The following is a 16,839-nucleotide window of genomic DNA, read 5'->3' on the forward strand; positions in this document are numbered from 1 at the left end:
ATGTGAGCGCCGTCAGGAACCTTACCTGACTTATAGAAGCGGAACCTGCTACTCCTAGAATCTACTCCAACAGAAATTGGACCAATCTTGGCCACAGCTTCCTGAAGACCTTTTTCATCCTCCCCCATGATCTTTCCGAATGAGCTACATCTGGTAATAGATTCCTCAGGGTTATAGCGACAATCCATACCATCCTGCAGAAGAAAAGGGTGATCCTAAGAAATTGTGGCCATTGATAAGTTTTAATAGAAATTGTCTCCACTCATGACTAGATTCTTTTCCATCCTATTGCTGGAGGCATTAGCAACTAGAGACAGAGCAAAACAATTCAGCTTGATGCATGCAGAAGGAAAGGGCTGGGAGATACACAGATGCGATCATTTATTACCGTTCTGTCATAAGGGTAGCTTTTCTCTGAATTGATTCCGCCTCGCTTCCGCACAGTTTCAAAAGCTTTTTCCATAAATCCACCGTTGCACCCTTTATACTCTGGGTCCCCGGAACAGTCAATAAGATTTTGTTCGCTCAGCGAGACCAGCTTCCCCGTCTTCTTGAAATGCATGCCTTCCAGAGCACCAGTGGCACTGAAGGACCAGCATGATCCACAGTTACCCTGGGTTAAAAAAGAAAAAAGAAAAGCTGGAGTGATTCACTGAGCATATGAAAACTCAATATAGTACAACAGAGTTGGAAGGAAACTCGGAGCTCTTCTAGTGCAGCCACAGCCCTCTGCTTGGGCGGGAGATCCTATACCATTGAGGAGAAATGCCTATCCAATCTCTTCTTAAAAACTTCGACTAATAGAACACAGACAACTTCTGGAGGAAGCTACTCCCCTGATTAAATGTTCTCAATTTATATTCCTTTAACAATTCTCAGTACTTGGTAGTAAGCAGCTGGAGGAAAATGAGTTCTGACAGGATTAAAGTTTTAGGGATATAGTTAAGAGAAAAGAATTTAGTGTTATCTGCAAGTCTTTGTGAATCGCTCAAATTCTGATGGGACCAAATGGACAAATCAGAACACTCTTTCTTTAAAACATCTCTACATAATACCGAGAACCATCCATCACAACCCACCTGATCCTTGACCTCGCTGACACCACCTTTGATTCTCCAGTCCATGTGGTCAGGGATATCCGGATTTTCTGAAGATTTGAACGGGATTCCTTTGACTTTACTTACATTATCAAAATCAGAGAGCAGGCAATGCAGCCGCTTGTCAAGCTCTTCATTGGTCTGAAGAGGAGAAGAACAATCTTAACAGATCTCCATTTCCACTTGTCATCTTTCTCCTTCATAAGTTTTATCCCGTGATCAAATGTAAAGAATATATGCTATGCACAAACCAAACCTGTTGTCATAGAGGACTTTGTGTTTAGTTAAGTCTACTGCAGTGTTTTCCAATTTTGGTGACTTTTAAGATGTCTAGACTTCAACTCCCAGAATTTTGCAGCCTCCATGAATCAGCTTTAACGCCTGGCATTTAAAATGCTACGATTCCCAGTCTGGATAATAGACTGGGAGAGATGATAAGGATGAATTCACAGAGATGGTTAAACGCATCCAGTGTTTAAAATTATGTATTTGTAAGTGCTAGAATATTAGAACTCTGTACTCAGATGAAATGATTGCAAATTAACAATAATTCCATTGTTGGTGGCCTTTCGCTGGGTCTGCTTGATGTGCTCTTGGCATTCTGAAACTACAATGTGATGTAAATGAATGTGATGACAAAATAGCCATCATGCAGTCATCAATATAGCATTGGTCATTGGATTCAAATTCTGCAATATAGTATGATTGTAAAAGCCATGGACTGGAAAGAGACAAATCCATGACCACTTCATTCATGGAAGCTCACTGGGGGCCTTTGGGCTGAGAAAGAGCAAGCATCCCAATCGTTGTCTTGAGGTTTTTGGTATGGGAAGTGGGGATAGTAGATTCGGCATCTGGAACTTCTAGGAAAAGGGACATCTATGTCTAATAAATAAGTGAAAACTAGAGTCATTTGCTGAGATGGGTGGCTAAAGAAATCAGAGATAGGTGGGTGGGTGGGTGGGTGGATGGACAGACAGACAGACAGACGAATGATCCAGGCTTACCAAATCACCAAAGTGGTTCATGCCAAGCCAGTAGGTGTATTTCCCTAGGTCAGCCTGTTGATTATGGTCTTGGATCATCTGCAAATTCTCCTCCCACACGGCTCTTCGAAAGGATTCCTCCTCCTCCTGGGAAGCCGAGAAAGAGAAGATCCCTTAGTCACATCAGCCTAAACAAGTGGCACCTAGAAGATCTAGAACTCATATTCTCTTCCATAAAAGTTTTATCAGACCAGAATTCAATCGCCCAGGAATGGAACAAATTCCCTTCAATTTTCATTTAGTACACAGGACACTATTCCTCACAAAGTTTGTCTGAAGACAGATAGAAGAAAGTAAGTTTATAAACATTGCTATTCTAAGTTGAAATCAAGGTACGGAACTGGAACACCTGAAGTGAAAGTAGGATGTTTGTTCCTGTGGGACAGAAACTACAGAAGAGCATCAGGAGTGACAGCCAGCCCACATTGTATCGGAACTGTTAAAGCAGTATACAGCAATTTAATTTGAGTATCATTGGAGGAAACTCACCTGAGCGTATTCTTTACCGTGAGTGGCCTTCCAGTCTCTCCATGTCCCCTCCAGGGTTGGATCCAAAGCTGTGGACAAGGTCCTCAGGGAGACCAACCAGATCAGGGCCACCACTGAGGCGGACAACATTGTCTTTCTCTAGGAGAAGGAAAAAGAAGAGAATTGAAGAATTCAGCCTTAATGTCGCAGCCTGATAAGTTACAGCCCAGTAACATCTGGTTGAGAACAGGTTCCAAACCCTGACTTACAGTACTAAAAAAAAAAGAAATTAAAACTATGACATGAAAATCTCTGAAAAGTTTGAGGGTTATGGTAATCAGCTGGAACCTCACCGCAAGTAAATCTTTACAGAAGTTAAAAAGGCAGTTGTTAAACAAAACAGAGCAGCCCCTTTTATAAGCAAAGATAACTGCCACTTTCCACTGCCTTTGATTGACATTTACAAGGAAAATATAAATCTGATTCGTAACTCCTGTCCTTGGAAACTTCGCTGACTTTGTGTGGTTGCAGCCGTTTTAATGTCCTATGAAGATAAATTTCATGTTTGATTTCTATCTAGCTCTTCTGTTTATCTTGATTCTTGGAAAAAAACATGAGGTCCATCATGTTACTTACCCCAAGTAGGAGATTCAAAGACAATTGCAGTTATTACTAATTGTTGGGGAATATGTCAATTGAGGGTCCATCTTTATTTGGGCAAATGGGTTCTCCAACCTTGAGAACTGTTTATTAATGCTAAAATGGTTATGATTTGGTATTTATTTTCCAGACATGGGTTCTACATGCAATTTCGGCAGGCCCAATATAGATAGTCCTCAACTTACAATCACAATTGAGCCTAAAGTTGCTAAGTGAGAAATTTTTGTTTTTTGCCCCATTTTGCGACTTTTCTTGCCACATTTGTTAAGTGAAGCGCTGCAGTTATTAAATTAGTAACACATTGTTAAGGGAATCTGGTTTCACATTGACTTTGCTTGTCAAAAGGTCACAAAAAGGGATTGCATGACCTTGGGACACAGCAACGGTCATAAATATGAAACAATTGCCAATTAATTTGATCACGTGTCCCTGGGACATTGCAAGGTGAGTCAGATTTCAAGCATCCAAATGTAAGTCATGTGACCATGGGGATGTGAAATGGTCATAACTCACTTTTTGCAGTGTTGTTGCAACTTTGAAGGTTCACCGAGTGAACTGTTGTAAGTCGAGGACTACCTGTAAAGGTTTGGCAATAATCGCTAAATTGTCTTGCATTCTTGAATATTAGTGTAAAAGATGCTTTTTGGTACAGACTTTTGTCTAACTTATTTGCATGGCAAAATCTTGACATATTTCCTTTTCGGCCTAGTTTAGACTGGATATGGTTGCAAGAACTGCATATGTCTAGTCTAACAAAGAGAAGAACTAGGGCAACAATGGCGAACCTTTTTTGGCTCGTGTGCCATAAGTGGGGGGAGCGCAGGGGGGGTCGTGTGCAGGCGTGCCGCACCCATAATGAAATGTGCAACCCCCCAGCGCGCATGCGTGCACTACAGACACTCCCCCCATTTTTACATGCTTTTTTTGCCCTCCCTAGGCTCCAGAGGCTTTATAGGAGCCTGGGGAGGGCGAAAACAGCCTCCCCCCCCAGACGCCCTCCGGAGGCTTCCCTGAAGCTTTCGGAGTAGTCAAAACGACCCTCCGAGCAAACCGGAGTGACTTCCTGTTTGCTCGGAGGGTCGTTTTGAGTGCTCCGAAGGCTTCAGGGAGCGTCTGGAGGCCTCCCAGACACCTTCAGAGCACTCAAAACGACCCTTCGAGCAAACCGGAAGTCACTTCTGGTTTGCTTGGAGGGTCATTTTAAGCATTCCGAAGGCTTCAGGGAAGCCTCTGGACAGTCCCTGAAGCCTTTGGAGCGCTCAAAACGACCCTTCAAGCAAACCTGAAGTCCGTTTCCAAACTTCCGGTTTGCCCGTAGGGCCGGTTTTTAACGCTCCGGAGGCTTCACAGAAGCTCATGAAGCCTCCGGAAGGCCTCCGGAGGGGAGCGGGGGGGGGGGCTCTTTTTGCCCTCCCCAGGCTCCTATAAAGCCTCTGGAGCCTGGGGAGGGTGAAAAATGGGTTTAAAAAAGGGTGAACTCAGCTGGCCAGCATGCGCATGCACGCTGGCCAGCTGACAGGGCAACGCCTCGCGTGCTCTGGCAAATGGATCTGCGTGCCACCTGTGGCACTCATGCCATAGGTTCGCCATCACTGAACTCGGGGGTGACATGACAGCAGTCTTCCAATATATGAGGGGCTGTCACAGGGAAGACAAGGACAGCCTATTCTCCAAAGCATCTGAGGGCAAGACAAGGAGTAACGGCTGGAAAAGAGAACCAACTTAGAAGTAAGGAGAAATTTCTCATCAGTGAGAGCAATCAACCAGCGAAAGGGCTTGCCTTCAGTCATTATGGATGCTTCATCCCTGGAGGTTTTCAACCCTGGAGATTGGACAACCATTTGTCTGGAATCCTTTAGGGTCTCCTGCTTGAGCAGAGGGTTGGACTAGAAAACCTCCAAGGTCACTTTCAAATCTGTTATCCCCTTACTACTACTCTAGTCTTTTAATTACCCTATTGTTGGTGGTTTTATGTTGGCCTTGTGCTTCTCAGCTGAGATTTAGGCCTAACTAGAAGATGGCATGGGATAAGAAAAATTAAAAACTGGCAATCGACAATGGATGCCAATTAAGTAGTAACAATTGGCAGAACAACTGGTATCCGACTCCTTTTCAATGTCTCTCTTTGGGCTGTCAGTAGAAGAAAATTTATTTATTTATTTATTTATATTTGAATTTATTAGCCGCTCCCTTTCCAAGTAGGACTCGGGGCGGCGTACAATGGAGCATATAAAACATAGAAGATGTATAAAAAACACATAGACATACATACATACAAAACACACATACACATACACGGACACGGACACGGAGGAGGTAACAAATTACATCATATAGACAGTTAAAAATCAGCATTAAAATACCCCAATTGTAAGAACCCAATATGCAATTAAAAAATTTAACGTTTAAAAAAATTTAACGTTTAAAAATATTTGCAACTGTAGCTGAAGATTGGATTGTGGGACCCCCGCTGTTCTCTGAGCTTGGCTGTTATCTTGCAGACATTTCATAACCCAGCTAAGTAACATTATTGGTGGGCATGTTGTTTTTTCATGTCAGTTCATTGATTAGGCTGTTGTTTACTGTTCGCTTGTTTGTCTGACTCAATAGTTTTCTTTGCTGGAGTGTCATTTACTTCTTGAGGAAAGATTTCAATACCCGACTAGGGAACATCGTAACTGCTGATTACTGTGGGGTTTTCTCCCTGTTAATATATAGTCGTTTGCCCTGCCAGTATTGATAGGACTGTGGTTTTCTCTTTGGCAGTGCCTTGATTAGGGCATTGTTTTGTGCTGGATTGTTTGTCTGGTGTGAATCCCTGCTTATCTGGATGTTAATATTAGCACTACTGCCTGTATGCATCCTTTAATTTGGGTTTTAAACTGCAGATTGACTCCACCATTGTGGCTTTTCAAAAATGGAGGTATTATAATTCCCCAAAGAAAATAATAGTTATTTCCCATCCAGGTGTTTGAGTTGCCTTTCAGTCCCATGAAGACATATGATTCTTTATGCAGGTAGTCCTCAACTTACATCCACAACTGAGTCCAATTTTTTTGTTGTTAAGTGAGACATTTGTTGTTAGTTTTGCCCCATTTTATGACCTTTCTTGCCACAGTTGTTAAGTGAATCACTGCCGTTGATAAGTTAGTAACATGTTGTAAAGTGAATCTGGCTCCCTTGCTGACTTTGCTTGCCGGAAGGTTGTAAAAGGTGATCACATGACCCTGGGACACAGCAAAGGTAATTAATATGAACCAGTTGCCAAGCTTCTGAATTTTGATCACATGAGCATGGAGATGCTACAAAGGTTGTTAGGTGTGAAAAATAATCAAATATTCTTGAATTTGTTATTTTTCTTTTTCAGCGGTACTGTAAAAGACAAACTAGAAATAAAAATTAAGCAACAAGAGAACAACTTAAGCTCTGTCTTAGGCCCGGTACACTTTAATATTTCATAAATGACTTGGATGAGGAAAAAGAAGGGGAACTCATCAAATTTGCAGATGACACTTAAATTGGTAGGAATAGCCAACACCTCTGAAGACCAGCTCAGGATCCAAAAAGATCTTGACAAACTTGAACAATGGGTCCTATCCAACAAAATGAATTTTAATATGGAGAAAAGCAAAGTTTTACATTTAGGCGGGAAAAATCAAAAGTACTGTGTAAGTACAGATTAGGCGAGACCTGGCTCAAAACAGTAACAGAGAGAGGGACCTTGGCGTCCCAGTGGATGATCACTTGAATATGAGACAGCAGTGTGCAGTAACAGCAAAAAAAAAAGCGAATACAGTCCAAGCCATAGAATCAAGATGACGCAAAGTGTTAGTTTATAAAACCCTAGTAAGACCACACGTGGAATACCGCAACCAATTTTTGTCACCATACTACAAAAAAGATGGAAACAGTTCAGAGAAGAACAACTAAGATGATCAAAGGCCTGGAGACTAAAACATATGAAGAACGGCTGCAGGATTTGGCTCTGGCTAGTCTAAAGAAAAGAAGAATTTGGGACGACATGGTAGCAGCATTTCAGTATTTGAGGGGCTGCCACAAAGAAGGGGGATCAGATTCAGGCTCCAATGACCTCTGCCCACTCTTGCCCTGGGACAGGGGTTTACAAGTTTGGCAACTTTAAGACTTGTGGACTTCAATACCCAGAATTCCCCAGCCAGCATGGCTAGTTGAGGAATTCTGGGAGCTGAAGTCCACAAGTCTTTTAGAAGAGTTGTGGGCTCCATGAGACAGGCAATGCCTGTTGTTCTGAATAAAGACAAAATTTAAAAAAAAATGCTATCTCCTGAACCATAAAAGAGAGCCAGTTTGTGGTAGTGGTGAAGTTGCTGGCTTACATATAGAGATGATAATTTCCAGTCATAAAAGCTAACTGAGTGACTTTGGGTCAGTTACTCTCCATTAACCATTAAATTCTTCAATAAAAAAAAAAGAAAGAAATTAGCCCTCTCTGCCACTCTGCTAAAAAGGTGGGAATCAAGGCTAAGACATAACAGGACAACTAACCATATTTGGTTAATCCCCAGAGCGGTAAGAAGCTGAATTGGGAGCTCTGTGAATTGGCTTGTAGGACACAGAATGCCGTGATCATAGGATTTATTGGGCACTGGTTTTAGTTCATAGAATATATCTACAAATATAATCAGGCAGTCAGGCATAATACAGGTTATGTAGACAGTAAACACAAGGTCAATCAAAATGGACTCAAATGTCTATATACCAATGCACAGAGTATGAGGAATAAACAGGGAGAATTAGAAATTCAAGTAAAAGAGGGCAGATATGATATTATTGCCATTACAGAAACTTGGTGGGATGAAACTGACAAATGGAACATACAGCTAGAAGGATTTAAATTATTTAAAAGAAATAGACCAAATAAAAGAGGAGGTGGAGTTGCACTATATATAAGAAATAACTACGTCTCTACAGAAATAGAGCACAACAATAATGAGAACTATCTTGAATGCATTTGGGTCAATATTAAAGGTTGTGGGGGAAATGACATTGCCATAGGTCTATACTACAGGCCACCCAACCAAGCAGAGGAAAAAGATGAACTTTTTGCTAGTCAGCTAACTAAGGTATGTAGGAAGCACACCACAATAGTAATGGGAGATTTTAACTACCCTGACATCAACTGGGAAACAAACTCTGCACCAAGTGGAAGATCCAACAGGTTCCTAACAAACCTAGCAGACAACTTTGTTTTCCAAAAAGTAGAGAAGGAAACAAGGGGATCAGCCATACTGGACTTAATTCTCACTAACAGAGAGGAAATGATAGAAGGTGTTGAAGCCATAGGAACCCTGGGGGCAAGTGACCATGCAATATTGGAATTCAACATTATCCAAACACAAGTAGTAGAACAAAGTCAAACTAGAGTCTTGGACTTTAAGAAAGCTAATTTCAATAAACTTAGAGAGAGCTTGGGAAAAATTCCATGGATGAGAATCCTCGAGGGGAAAACAACTCAAGAAGCTTGGGAAATTTTGAAAAATGAGATTAGAAAAGCCCAGTCTAACACAATACCAATGAAGAAGAAAAACAACAGCTCCCAAAAGAAACCAGCATGGCTGCATAAACAACTATCTGACAAACTGAAAGACAAAAAAAGTAAGTATAAAAAGTGGAAGGAGGGGGACATAACTAAGGCAGAATATCAGCAAATAGCCCGAGCCTGTAAAGATGAAGTGAGGAAAGCTAAGGCTCACAATGAAGAAAGGCTTGCCACAAAAGTAAAAATTAACAAAAAAAGCTTCTTCCAACATGTTAAAAACAAGAAAAAAGTTAAGGAAACAATTGGTCCATTGCTAGGAGAAAGTGGCAAGAAGGTGACAAGCAACAGGGAGAAAGCAGAAGTATTTAACTCATGTTTTGCATCTGTCTTTACACAAAGGGATAAAACAGTCCAACCTATCAAAAGCAGCACCACAAAATTAGGAACACAAATTGAAATAGGGAAGAAAATGGTAAGTGAGCACCTGTCTACCCTAGATGAGTTCAAATCACCAGGACCGGATGGATTACACCCCAGAGTTCTGAAGGAACTAGCAGACGAGATCTCAGAACCACTGAATTATATCTTTCAGAGATCCTGGAACACCGGGGAACTACCAGAGGACTGGAAAAGAGCTGATGTGGTTCCCATTTCAAAAAAGGGAAAAAATTAGATCCAGGAAACTACAGACCTATCAGCCTAACCTCAATACCAGGAAAGATTCTGGAAAAAATAATCAAGCAACGAATTTGCGAACACCTAGAAGCAAACAAAGTAATAGCCAAAAGCCAACATGGATTTGTCAAAAACAGATCATGCCAGACTAATCTTATTGCATTCTTTGATAATGTGACAAAATTAGTGGACCAGAGGAATGCCGTTGATATAGTTTACTTGGACTTCAGTAAGGCTTTTGATAAGGTAGACCATAACCTACTACTAGATAAAGTAGAAGAATGTGGGTTAGACAGCATCACCACCAGATGGATTGGTAACTGGCTGACCAACCGCACTCAACGTGTAGTTCTCAATGGAACTGCATCTACATGGAGGGAAGTATGCAGTGGAGTACCCCAAGGCTCTGTTTTAGGCCCAGTACTCTTCAACATCTTCATCAATGATTTGGATGAGGGAATAAATGGGGAACTCATCAAATTTGCAGATGATACCAAGCTGGCAGGAATAGCCAACACTCCAGAAGATAGGCTTAAGATACAGAAGGATCTTGACAAACTTGAACATTGGGCACTATCTAATAAAATGAAATTCAATGGTGAAAAGAGTAAGGTTCTACATTTAGGCAACAAAAACGGAATGCACAGGTACAATATAGGTGATACCTTACTCAGTAGTAGTAACTGTGAAAGGGATCTTGGAGTCCTAGTGGACAACCATTTAAATATGAGCCAGCAGTGTGCAGCAGCTGCCAAAAAAGCCAACACAGTTCTAGGCTGCATCAACAGAGGGATAGAATCAAGATCACGTGAAGTGTTAATACCACTTTATAATGCCTTGGTAAGGCCACACTTGGAATATTTGCATTCAGTTCTGGTCGCCACGATGTAAAAAAGATGTGGAGACTCTAGAAAGAGTGCAGAGAAGAGCAACAAAGATGATTAGGGGACTGGAGACTAAAACATATGAAGAACGGTTGCAGGAACTGGGTATGTTTAGCTTAAGAGAAAGAAGGACTAGGGGAGACATGATAGCATTATTCCAATATCTCAGAGGTTGCCACAAAGAAGAGGGAGTCAAACTATTCTCCAAAGCACCTGAGGGTAGAACAAGAAGCAATGGGTGGAAATTAATCAAGGAGAGAAGCAACTTAGAACTGAGGAGAAATTTCCTGACAGTGAGAACAATTAATCAGTGGAACAGCTTGCCTCCAGAAGTTCTGAATGCCCCAACACTGGAAGTCTTTAAGAAGATGTTGGATAGCTATTTGTCTGAAACGGTATAGGGTTTCCTGCCTAGGCAGGGGGTTGGACTAGAAGACCTCCAAGGTCCCTTCCAACTCTGCTATTGTATTGTATTAAAAGCAAACATTCTTACACACACACACACACACACACACATACACACACACACAAAGAGACAGAGAAAGAGAGAGAGACAGAGAAAGACAGAAAGAGAGAGACAGAGACAGAGAGAGACAGAGACTTCCTTGGAAGTTGGATAAGAAAAACCTGGTTTGCTTCCTACATATTGCACTTTGACAAAAGATGGATAGCATCTTTGCTGAACCTAGTTTCTGTTGTTCATAATGGATTATGGCTAATGTGTTCCATGCATCAATAGGCTCATATGAGTTGAGATGTTAGAAATCATATCCAAATCAGTGATAATGTTACCTAGTTGAGTAGTGAAATATCCACAAGAAGATAACTAAGCATCAAGGGCTCCACAAATCATATCCTGTGTGAGATGAGCCACAATGACCCATATGCCATCACACAGGATGAAAACGGTATCTGGAGATAGAGGTTGTTACTTGTAAGCTACAGGTAGCTCTTGTCAATGACAAATGAGAATCAGAAGACTCTTAACAACTGGCTTGTTAAAAGTTACCTGAAACTGGATTTGTATGAAACCATTATACAAAGCATATCTTCCATGAGAAGGTGTGCCAGCATTGGTAATATTGTGATGTCTATTCAAACGCAGACACATCATAAAAGAGTCAGATGTCAGATTAGATATAGGCAGCGTTGCGTCAAAGCATTTATTGATTTTAGCGTATATATATTTTTTTCTGTTCTGCAGAAGCTTCAGAAACTGCAGATTATTTTTGATGGCCTTCTCATCCTGCTTCTCAAACTTTCCCCTTGGCTGGTTACGGAATTGGATAGCAAGCGAAGTCAGCAATTCCGCATTCATTCGATCCTTGTTCCAAGAGCATGTACCCATTGTCCCCCCAAAAGCGAGACCAACTGTGAACAGAAGCATGCAAGACATTTATTTCAAAACCGTGTAGGGCAGGAGTCCCCTAGCCCCGGGCTGTAGACTGGAACCGATCCGTGGCCCCTTGGAAATTGGGTGGCGCAAGTGGTGGGTGAGCATGTAAAAAGTTCATTTGCACATGTGGGGGAACTAGATTGCACATGTGAAACCATTCACCCCACCCCACCCCCTGCTGCTGTCAGTCCATGGAGCTAAAATTGCTGGGCACTGCTGGCATAGGGAATCATGCTGACTGGGGAATTCTGGGAGTTGTAGTCCATGCATCTCCAAGTGGCCAAGGTTGAGACAATCTGCAATAGTAGAAGGTCCCGTCTAGTGACCTCTCCTGCAAGAGTCCATTTCCCTTACCACTCACCTATTCTTCACAATCCAGTACTTGGTGCTGTTATAACCGACCACCAGCATAGCATGAGTCAAGTGCGGATCTCCAAGCCAAGGATTTTTAAAGATCCCTAGAGAAAGAGGGTGATAAAACATTTAACAGATTGGCAGATTTGGGAGGGACGTTGTAGATCTCTAAGAGGTTTTACAGAGTCAGCATCTTGCCCCCAATCGGAGTCCTCTAGATGTAGGCCATCTAGTCCAACTCCTCACCCAAGCAGGTGACCCTTCACCATTTCTGACAAATTGCAGTCCAGTCTCTTCTTGAAAGCCTCCAAGGATGAAGCTCCCACAACTTCCGAAGGCAACGTCTGTTCCGTTGGTTGATTGTTCTCACCGTCAGAAAATGTCTCCTTATTTCCAGGTTGAATCTCTCTCCTTGGTCAGTTTCCAACCATTATTCCTTGTCTGGCCTTCAGGCACTTTGGAAAATAGCTTGACCCCCTCCTCCTTGTGGCAGCCCCTCAAATAGCATTAGCACTTAGACTTGTATACCACTTTACAGCCTTCTCTAAGCTGTTTACAGAGTCAGCATCTCTCCCCCAACAATCTGGGTCCTCATTTTACCCACCTCGGAAGGATGGAAGTCTGAGTCAGCCTTGAGCCTGGTGAGATTTGAACTGGCCAAATTTCAGGCAGTCAGCACAAGTAACCTGCAGTACTGGAGTCTAACCACTGCACCACCGCAGCTCAATATTGGAACATTTGGTTAAGCGAAAGCGCCATGTTTCTTTGCGAGATCGTCTGGATTTCCAAAAGGACAGCCGGGAATCTCACCTCATCTTAGAATTTACTCTGGTGTAAAACAGGCACCCCTGAAGAGGCTCCAAACTCGGTTGCAGAAAATACGACTTCAGCAACAGAGTGGTCAACGCCCGGAATGGAGTACCTGACTCTGTTGTTCCATCCTCAAACCTCCAAAACTTTACGTTTAGACTATCCATTGTCCACCTCCCCTCATTCCTAAGAGGTCGGTAAGGGGCATGCATAAGCACACCAAAGTGCCTACCATCCCTGTCCTACTGTCTCCACTTATTCGTATCCATTTCATATATTCCAAGTCATGTTTATACTTGTATCTGTTATCTCATACATGCTTGACGAATTAATTAACTAACTAACTAAATAAAATAAGTTGAAGATAGCTCATCCGTGGTGTTGAGTATCCGTCGATCAAAGGAACATTCAAAGTTCAAATGCAAGCGCCCGCCCCCCCCAATCCTCTTCCGCAGGAACCTTACCCGACTTGTAAAAGTGAAACTCAGAGCTCCGAGCATCCACTGCGACAGAAATGGGTCCAATCGTGGCCACGGCCTCCAGGAGGCCCTTTTCGTCTCCTGACAGGATGAGTCCCATATCGGAACACTCCGTGACAGAATTCTCAGCTTCATACCGACAATTATAATCATCCTGCAGAAAAATAAAGAGTGACCACAGTTAATCCCAAAGGGAATAAAGAGTAACAGACTCGGAAGGGATCCTGGAGGACTTCTAGTCCAACCCCCTGCTCAAGCAGGAGATCCTATCTCCGTGATGGCGATCTTATGACACCCTATTTGCACAGGAGCCCTCAGACAGCTGATGTTCGGCCTTCCAGAGGGCCGGTGGAGGCCGTTTTCGCCCTCCCTCGCCGTAATTCTGAGTTGCTTCTCTCCTTGCTTCGTTTCCATCCATTGCTTCTTGTTCACACCTCGGGTGCTTTGGAGAATAGCTTGACTCCCTCTTCTTTGTATCACCCCTGGGCCTTCTCTTCATTATGCTAGATATAGCCAGTTCCTGCAAGTTTCCTATCCAAATATATTGTGCTTGAGCAGAGGGGAAGAAATGGAAGTTCTGTCCCCTTTTCAAGAGGCAACAGGATTTTCTGTTTTTTTTTTTTCCTTTGAAGATGTTTCACTTCTCATCCAAGAATGGATGAGAAGTGAAACGCCTTCAAAGAAAAAACGAAGCCCAGCTGCCTCTTGGGAAAAAAAAGCCTTTGAGACAACCATGACTTGGGTGTCTTAAGTATCTCCACAGACCAAAGAATTTCTGCTATGCTCCAGCAGAATGCAGAAATCATGACCTCCTGTATGAATGGAAGACCTCCTAATCATCACTTGATGGATTCTAGAAGGACTCTCTTACTTCTCATAAAAAGGTAAAGCTTTCCCTTGCACATGTGTGCTAGTCGTTCCCATCTCTAGGGGGCGCTGCTCATCTCCGTTTCAAAGCTGAAGAGCCAGCGCTGTCCGAAGACGTCTCCGTGGTCATGTGGCCGGCATGACTCAACGCCCGAGGCGCATGGAAAGCTGTTCCCTTCCCACCAAAGGTGGTTCCTATTTTTCTACTTGTATTTTTTACGTGCTCTCGAACGGCTAGGATGGCAGAAGCTGATGACACACACACACCCACGCTCCCTCTGCCCTTCGCGCATGGGCGTACGACCCCCCCGTGGATGATTAAAGTAAATAATTATAATGAAATATTGGGGGGATTTTATAAAATCATTGTTGGTGGAAGGCAAAAGGAATAAACCTAACTCAAGAATTTATGTTGTTTTGGAGGGGATAAGAGCAGAATTGGAATATATTGTATAACTAATAAATATAAGGGAGATTAAAAAAAGGTCTCCAGGGGTTGTGAGGTGCACTGCAACATGTGTTTTTTCCCCCTTTTGTCTTTTTTAAATTCAGTTGCATTATGTATTGTTTGTATTATTTGTGTTTTAAAAAAATCAAAAAGAAAGAATTACCATTCCATCGTAAGGGTAGCTTTCCTCTGAATTGATCCCTCCTTGTGAGTGAACCGTTGCAAAAGCTTGGGGCATAAGTCCCCCCTGGCACCCAAAATTTCCCATTTCGTTAGAACAGTCGATAAGGTTTTGCTCGCTCAGCGAGACCAGCTTCCCCGTCTTCTTGAAATACATGCCTTCCAGAGCTCCGGTGGCACTGAAGGCCCAGCAGGAGCCACAGTCACCCTGTGTGAAAACAAAGCTGCAGTGAGCCACGGAGCAACCCGATTTATGTTCCTTTCACAAGCTGCTTGTTCTCAGGTTTTGGTAGTAGGCAGCTGGACATGATAGGAGTCAGTGGTGAAATTCAATTTTTTTTTACTACCAGTTCTGTGGGCATGACTTGATGTGTGTGGCAGGGGAAGGTTACTGCAAAATCCCCCTTTCCTTCCGATCAGCTGGGACTCGGGAGGCAGAGAATAGATGGGGGCGAGGCCAGCCAGAGGTGGTATTTGCCGGTTCTCCAAACTACTCAAAATTTCCGCTGCTGGTTCTCCAACCTGCTAAACCTGCTAAATTTCACCCCCGCTATGAGTTTCAATCAAGAAAAATATGGTATTTGCAATATTCGCATTGATATACGGGCTCCTTGGTGCTCTCTGAGCTCTTGCAGACCTTTCATAACCCGACTAGGCAACATCATCAGTGCTAGACCCAGAGTGGGATTGGGAGAGGGGGATGAGGAGGACTGTGAGGTTATTGGCGCTCTCAGAGTTTGGTGGGTTTTTGCAGATGTCTCATTACCCAACTAAGTAACATGATCAGTGCTAGAAGTAGTGGTGGGTTCCTACTGGTTTGGATAGGTTCGGCTGAACCAGTAGTGGTTTGGCGGGCTGGGTTGCCTGCCACTCCCCCAAACCAGTTCTCCGGGCAGCCATGCCATCTTGTTTTTAGCTTCCGCGCATGCGCAAAAGGTTTTCTATTCAGTGGTGGGTTTCTGCCGGTCCGCACCGGTTCGAGCGAGCCGGTTGGTCAATGAACCCGGAAGTGTATTCCTGCCCCGCCCCTGTCACTCACTCGCTCGCTCGCCCCCCCGCCCATCCAGAAGCCGCTCCATTGCTAAACCAAACCGTAGGCCTATCCATCCAAAACAGTGCTGAGTGGGGTGGGGAATCCTCCCTTTCCTCCTCTCAGCGATCTTTTGCGAAGGGAGGCTTCTCAAAATGGGACGCCCCCATCTCTTTGCACCCTTCAATCCATCTCTCTCTCTCTCTCCCTCTGCCCTCCCCCAATGGCTCATCGTGAAAAACTGGGGGGAACTGTGCAGAGGAAAAGAGAAAGGAAGGAAAGGGGGGAGAGAAACGGGGGGAGGAAGAGAGAGAGAGAGAAAGAGTGACGCACAAAGGGGGGAAATTGGGAGACACTCCCTCTAAATACTGATGCCCTCTGCTTTTTTGGGGAAAGGTAGCGATCTCAGGAGGGGAAAGGAGAGGAGGGTCCTTGGTGAAGCGCTACCCCCTATTCCCCCTATCCCAGTTAAGCCAGCTCGTTTTGGGACCCAGCCTTTCTAATTTCATTTGGGATTTTCTAACATCCCACTCCCACTCGGTCACATGGCCAGCAAGCCACTCCCATCCGGTCACATGGCTGGCAAGCCACTCCCACCCAGTCACATGGCCAGCAAGCCACTCCCACCCAGTCACATGGTTGGCAAGCCACTCCCACCCAGTCACATGGCTGGCAAGCCACTCCCACCCAGTCACATGGCTGGCAAGCCACTCCCACCCAGTCACATGGCCTTCAAGCCACTCCCACAAAGCAGACCACACCCACAGAGTAGGTTCCAAAATTTTTTGAAACCCACCACTGTTTTCTATTGCACTGCCTATGCACACACAGCATACATCAAGTATGCACATAGCTATGAATGAACTGGCAATAGTCACTGCCAGAACCCACCCCTGGCTAGAAGGGAGGGGGGTTTGTGGAGTGGAG

The 16,839-nt window shown here is 43.6% G+C and overlaps 1 protein-coding gene across 1 annotated transcript in view; it reads right to left on the reverse strand.

Moving 5' to 3' along the window:
- Positions 1-16,839, reverse strand: part of LOC309384285 (uncharacterized protein) — a 38,499-nt gene that overhangs the window by 4,987 nt on the left and 16,673 nt on the right. The window contains exons 5-14 of the mRNA XM_081937599.1: positions 14,866-15,090; positions 13,373-13,541; positions 12,106-12,202; positions 11,627-11,719; positions 2,965-3,058; positions 2,633-2,770; positions 2,105-2,230; positions 1,080-1,238; positions 389-613; positions 26-194 (exon numbers count right to left, since the gene is read on the reverse strand). Of these exons, the coding sequence (XP_081793725.1) occupies positions 26-194; positions 389-613; positions 1,080-1,238; positions 2,105-2,230; positions 2,633-2,770; positions 2,965-3,058; positions 11,627-11,719; positions 12,106-12,202; positions 13,373-13,541; positions 14,866-15,090 (1,495 nt within the window). The remainder of the gene's footprint in view (positions 1-25; positions 195-388; positions 614-1,079; positions 1,239-2,104; positions 2,231-2,632; positions 2,771-2,964; positions 3,059-11,626; positions 11,720-12,105; positions 12,203-13,372; positions 13,542-14,865; positions 15,091-16,839) is intronic.

Source organism: Natrix helvetica, assembly GCF_964273705.1.
Source record: "Natrix helvetica genome assembly, chromosome: 1".
NCBI lineage: Eukaryota > Metazoa > Chordata > Lepidosauria > Squamata > Natricidae > Natrix > Natrix helvetica.